This window comes from Phalacrocorax aristotelis, chromosome 8 (assembly GCF_949628215.1).
Source record: "Phalacrocorax aristotelis chromosome 8, bGulAri2.1, whole genome shotgun sequence".
NCBI lineage: Eukaryota > Metazoa > Chordata > Aves > Suliformes > Phalacrocoracidae > Phalacrocorax > Phalacrocorax aristotelis.
The window spans coordinates 38,250,543-38,256,658 of NC_134283.1; the positions used below are offsets into that span (position 1 = coordinate 38,250,543).

General features: G+C 48.0%; 1 protein-coding gene across 2 annotated transcripts in view; it reads right to left on the reverse strand.

The window, feature by feature from the left end:
* Positions 1-2,071, reverse strand: part of CNOT8 (CCR4-NOT transcription complex subunit 8) — a 7,871-nt gene extending 5,800 nt beyond the window's left edge. The window contains exons 1-2 of one of the 2 annotated variants that reach the window (XM_075102634.1): positions 2,001-2,071; positions 940-1,139 (exon numbers count right to left, since the gene is read on the reverse strand). In XM_075102634.1, coding sequence (XP_074958735.1) covers positions 940-1,056 — 117 coding nt within the window. In that variant the 5' untranslated portion in view covers positions 1,057-1,139; positions 2,001-2,071. Of the gene's footprint in view, positions 1-939; positions 1,140-1,905 lie in introns of both variants that reach the window. The other variant, XM_075102633.1, reaches the window with a different exon arrangement.
* Positions 2,072-6,116: the final 4,045 nt, after the last annotated feature.

Here is a 6,116-nt window from a genome sequence, read left to right on the forward strand (position 1 = left end):
AGGATCCAGTGCAGTGTACCTGACAAAACTTCTCCCTTGCCCAAGATCTTTTTGTGTCCACTCTCAGAGCACAGCCACTAAAACAGGTCATCAGCACACTTACGATGAGGTCAAACAGAAGCAAGAAAGCTCATCTCCCATTGACATATGACAAAAAAATCGTACTTACTTACACGACTGTGTTCTACACTGAAATACTACATGCTCTGCAGGGGCACGTGTTTTTGTGCCATGCTTTTATTAAGGTCTTTCTGTATCTTGAAGTTTAGCATTCCTACGCAAAGTTGGCATAACTTGCATTATCATAATTAAAACCAGTCATTAATGTAACTAACTGGATCCTGCCAAGCAGATACAGACTTTTGAAAGAAGGAAGAGATTCCTCCATCCTGGGGGAGATTCTGTTTGTCTTAAACAAAGCTTTCTGAACACACTGTCATACCTATAGCCAGAATATTCTCCTTCCCTAAGAGCCAACATCTGACCTCGTTCAAAAGGAGGCAGCCCAGCTGACTAGTTGTCACTTGCAGCCCTTGTGTCCTACAGGCCCATGGCATCTTCTACAACCAAATGGACAAAGACTTTCAAAGGACAAACAGACTGGTGGAAAACTAAAGGTTTAAGCCCAGCTGTATATCTGACCTGCCTCGTTTTTCTGTTGCACAACTAATACATTATGAATAGCTAAATATTAAACTAATTCAGGTTTTTAAGGTAGTGTCTCTCTTCCCCATCTCTCATTCAATCCATACTCAACGCTACTTGTATGAAATTCTGGAAAGCTTCTACTGAACTGTTTTCTAATTTTTCACCACGTAACTTCTAGCTCAGTTTAAGTGGAGACAGCAGGAAATCATTTCTCACTCAAGAATCTACTTATTTCCCTACCCCAAAAAATCCCTTGACTTAAGCCAATTAGGTCAGGTATAAAATATTTACCATTGCAATGTAGCTGTAACTTAGAACAATCTCTCGAATTTTCCTCATCTCTTCTTCCAGATTGTTGGCCCATACTTCACAGATAACCTGGCTGTTCTCTGCAAGGGCTGCTGGCATCTTGCAGGGACCAGAGTAAAGGCAGCTGATGTTGAACTCAGATGACAGCGTAGAATTGCAAGCTGTGCGATCTTATAGGTGCGCTGTGTTAAACAGATAAATAAATAATGCTTTATACAAAGAATGATCTACATGAAAGAATCGATGCTCTGCTGGAGTCAGTCACGCTTTTTCAGCTTCAGATAGCCCCTTTGAAGTTTACAGTAAGTTTTTTCTTGCTTTTATCACCTCCTGTAAACATGCTGAACAAGAAGAAAATCCAGAGCATGCGTTCAGGTTACAAGAGCGGGTGCACAATTCACAGTCCAGTTATCTACAAAAAGTCATTCTCCCAGTCTTTCTTCTTGGCATAAGCTCGGAAACTTTGGGCGCAAGATGCACAGGCAGGGAACCCTCAAATTTAATACTCGGCTGTGGCGACAGCTTTTAAAAGCAGTAACAGATGCTTCACAGGGCACACGCACAGACACGAGCGTGTTTCGGCTGACACTAACGGCAGCCCCAGCACCGCCCCGCCCCGCATAAACCACCGCTTGTCACCGTTCCCTGCAGCAACGGGGGCAAAACGCGCCGGGGTTTTGGGGAGGGGGGCCCCATCGCCCCCCCTCAGCCCGCCCCGGGCGCACCCCCCTCAGCCCGCCGGCACAGGCCCCGCGCCACCTGGGCCCCCCGCAGCCCGGGCGCAGCTCCTCCGGGCCGGGAAGCGGGAGGGCCCGGGGTGTGTGTGTGTGTGTGTGTGTGTGTGTGTGTGTGTCCCCGCGTCCCCCCTCGGTGTCCCCCCGCGTCCTCCCGCACCGTCCCCTCAGCCGGGAGGTCCCGCACGGCGCCCCGGGGCCGCCCCGCCCGCACCTGCTCGCGCGCCACCCGGCCACTCTAGCCCTCGCTCCCCCCCGCCACTCGTCTGCTCCGACGCTCCCCATCGCCTTCCCCGCCCCCCACGCTACCTGCCCGGAAGCCGGGGCCGGGCCGTTTGCCTACCGCGCAGGCGCGATGCGCCTCCAGCAAGGGAGGGGGCGGGACTTCCGGGTTGGTGCTTTGTTCTCGCGAGAGATGTGGGAAAGGCCACCGGGGGTGCGCGCGGCAGGGAGATATGGGTGCTCGCGCGTGGCCGCGCGCTCCCGCGGAGGCGGGGGGGAAGCGGAATGCCACGCGGGGCGCTGCGCGGAGTGCGCATGCGTAGAACACGGACCTTGAGCTTAGTGGTCTTCCCAACCCCTACCCCTTCGCGGCCAGTGGACTCGCCCGGCCGCCCTGCTCTGGGCGCGGCGGGACAGTCCAAAGTCCGCGGGGGGGGGGGAGAAATCAAGGAGGGAGGTGTCCTCCCCTCCCTGAGGGAACGGGGCGTCGGGGCCGGGCGGCTGCGGTGGGCTCCCTGAATGTGGGGAGCCCACATCGGCCCCGCAGGCAGCTGGCCTGGGGCAGGGACAGTGCCAGGCCCCGGCTGAACGTCCCCAGCAGCGATAGGGTCCGTCCCTCCCTCACCGACGGGGAACGGGCGGGTCACCGAGGGTCCCCACGCAGGCGGGTTGCAGACCCCGGACCCACAGGCCTTTGCAGGGTTGCGGAGCGGGACGAAGGTGTATTTTTCAAGGCCGTGAGGGCAAACTGCTGCTGTTGCTCACGCCTTGTAGCGCGAAGCGAGCTCGTTATTTGAGGAAGTTCAGCCTCTTCCTGCAGGAGCGTGGAAGTCGCTGTTCAAGTGCTTACTGCATCTCCTGTTCCAGAAATGCGATTTAAGCTGCATTGGCAAAAGTTTGTATCCTGTGAAGCAGCATAATGTAACTTCTTGTGTAACATAGCTGCCAAAGCTCGTTTCACTGGCTGATGCCGGCAGCAGAGACTGAATTTATTTGGAAGCTTGTCTGCTGATAATTAAGCTTATATAGTATTACCTTTCTTTTAGTCTGCCAGCCTTCTGGACAGGGTTGAATCTGTTAATAAACACCGGAGTTCTGGCAATTCTGCAGGCTTGTTATCTGACCACCATTGGGGAGTCTTTCGCTGAATCTCAGCGACTTGCCTACCATTGTGGTACAAGTATCTGGAAGAAGAAATCTTGGTATCTTTTACACTTCATACATAGTTCAATGTCCCAGGCTTAATGTTCGTACCTCATCAGAAACATAACTTCTAGAAAAGGAGAGGTTTTTTCCGAGTACTGCTCTCTATCAAGTGACCTTGGTGCTGTCAGCAGCTTATGACATCCCATTATTGAATGTTATTTTGATTCGAAGTTTATCTTCATAGATGACAGGTAGTTATCATTTTGCCTTCTCAGCTCTGCAGTCACTTGCATTGCGTAATTTATAGGCTGTGCAATATGCTGGATTGGCAGAAAGTCACCTTTCTTCCCATGGTCACTTGAGTTTGGGATTTTGTGCAAGAAAACGAACATTGTTAGCAGGTAAATGTAGCAGGTTAGATTACAGCACTCTGTAAATGTAAGGTTGGAGTTGGTTTTTTTTTTCCTAAAGAGTTGAGAGTAAAATACATATTTTTCTGGCTCATGAACCCAGCACTTGAAGGTGTGTTGAATCCAGGAAAAAAGGGAGGTTGATTCTTCTCAGGACACTGCAGATATGTGTGCCTTGCTGCTCTAATAGAAAATGTATTGCAGGAAATAATCCCTTGTGATAAATTACACTTGTAATGTTTTAACGGTTTGCATGGAGCTTAAAATAAAGCTATTCAAGGATGTTTACAAGCACCAGTGGTGAGACCTGGAAACATTTTGCTCAAGGAGATCAGAATTTGTTTCTTCACTCATAGCTAATTTTCATCATGGCTAATAAAGGCAAAGAATAGCTGGAAAAGGCACCTGCTCTTTAAAAAAGTCCCATAGTTCTTGTATTTGGAATTTTCCAGACCTGCTTCTGGGTTCTCCAAACTCCATAGCAGGTTCTTGAAGAGCCCTCACACCCTCTGCATGGTTAAGACCACAGTAACAAAACAATTTGTGCATGCAGACCTACCACATCCCAAAGTGTGAGAAAGGGCACTACGGCTCAGCATTTTCACATTTGTCAGCTGGAGCTGCGCGTCCTGGATTGTGCCCTGTTCAATCAGTTGTGTGCCACAAATGGTAGAAAACTTGCTTATGGCAGTCTTAAAAATGTGAATTGAGAGTTAAAAGATGCAACTGTTTCTGAGCACGTTTGAACCCTAGCAGTGAGGCCATCATTTACATATTCCTAACACTTGCATGGCTCCACAGATGTTTCCAAAGCATACCGCTGCAGCACTGCGTGGTGGCACATGCATGCCCTGGCAGATGGTTGAAAATATAGTTCGGAAAGCAGTGAATTAGCGATGAGGTGAGGTGTGCCCAGTCCAGATTCCCCTTCAACATTAGAGGAACTATCAGTGTAGGTTTGTACAATCTTGAAAGATAATTCCTAGTTTTATTCCTATGTTTTTTTCAAACAGAAACAAATAGTGAAACAAAAACTGTGGAAAGTGAATAAAGAGAAGTTGTTTTAACAAGTGTCTGATCAAAAAGCCTCTCTGCTGAGAAGAAATCAGACTTCTTGCGTGGCTTGGCAAAGATCGCGCTAACATTGGCGGGTTTGTGGTGAAGATGCCAGCGCAGGGCACAGGCTAGCCAACAGACAGGAGCAGCTCTTAGATTACCACCAACCTGTGCTAGACACAGACTTGCAGCAGAGGGTAAATTACATTTACATCCTTAAAACAAATGTGCTGAGCTGTCTCTTCCTGTTGGGTATAAATATTTCAGAGATGACCCCTGTTGGAATTGAACAACGGTTAAAAAGAAGCACTGAGGTCTGTGAAGTGCACTGGTTTATCACCTACTTTTGGCTGTTGGATGAAGAGTCCTCACAGTGCAAGCTCAAGTCCAAAGAGAGGTTGGCTCAGGACAACGTTCATATGGTACTTCTCTCTTGAAATGCCGATTTCCACTTCCTCCCCTCCACATGTGTAAACAGTTTGAAGGAATTACATTCCCCCCGTTGAGTCTGCTGCCTATGATAAATAACAATTAGTAGCAATGGCTGATAATTACAAACCCTTTCCCCACCAAAGAATAGTTAGGATTAGTCAAGAGAAAGTGTCAATGAAAACAGTAACAGTCTTAAACCTGAAATGAAGCAATGGTGAATGTCTCCCGCACTAAGAGGACAACCACCATGGAGTTGGGAGGGGCATTCTGGGAATACTCTCCTTCCAGAAAAAAGGGTACTTGATAAAAATACAGATGGTACGTACAAGAATCCACGCACAGACAACAAGGCTTGCTGATTCCTCTGCACCTCTAGCTGCTGCTAGCTTGAGGTGTTGCTCACCAAACAAGAGCATGTGTTGCTTTTCCTGTGAACGGCCACACAAGGTTAACTGGGAGCCAGAGGTGGTAATCCTTGTTTTTCCTTAACTGGAAAGTTATGGCGAGTTATGGCCAGTAACACCCTCAATTCTCAGAACTTAGTTCGTAATAGGGCACTATATATTAGGTAAATAACATAGATTGGGGCCACATTTGCATAATAAAGAGCGATGCTACTGCAGATTACATCTTGCCCTCTGCAATACTATAATTATAGACTTCATGGTCTGTAAACATCATATTTAAAGACAGCTGAGCTCCAGCACATTGTAACCTATTTGTATCTTGTCCTTACAGATGGAACCAAAACCTGTAACTGGCTGAGGACACTAAGTACAATAGCGCTGGTGTAATTTATAGATTTAGTGCAACACAATGAAAACCAGACGGCTGCTTTTTTGCCAAATTCCACAGTAACCCTTACCACTTTTAACAAATACACCTTTGACTCATTCAGTTGCACTGTCACTATTTTGTGCTCAAAACATTAGTTAGTGCTGTTACAGAGACTACTTATCTTTAAGATCTAGGTGCCTTCTTTTGTTCTCAGGTGCAACCATTAGCCCTTGATGAACAATTTACCTGCAGACTTGTATTCCGAATGCTTCACTGAGTGACAGCACGCGCATATGCACAGGGAACACTGCCAGTACTAACAGTGACCTGTCACTGGCTGCGCATGACTTGTCTGGGAGGGGACAGCCAACCTCTGCTTGGA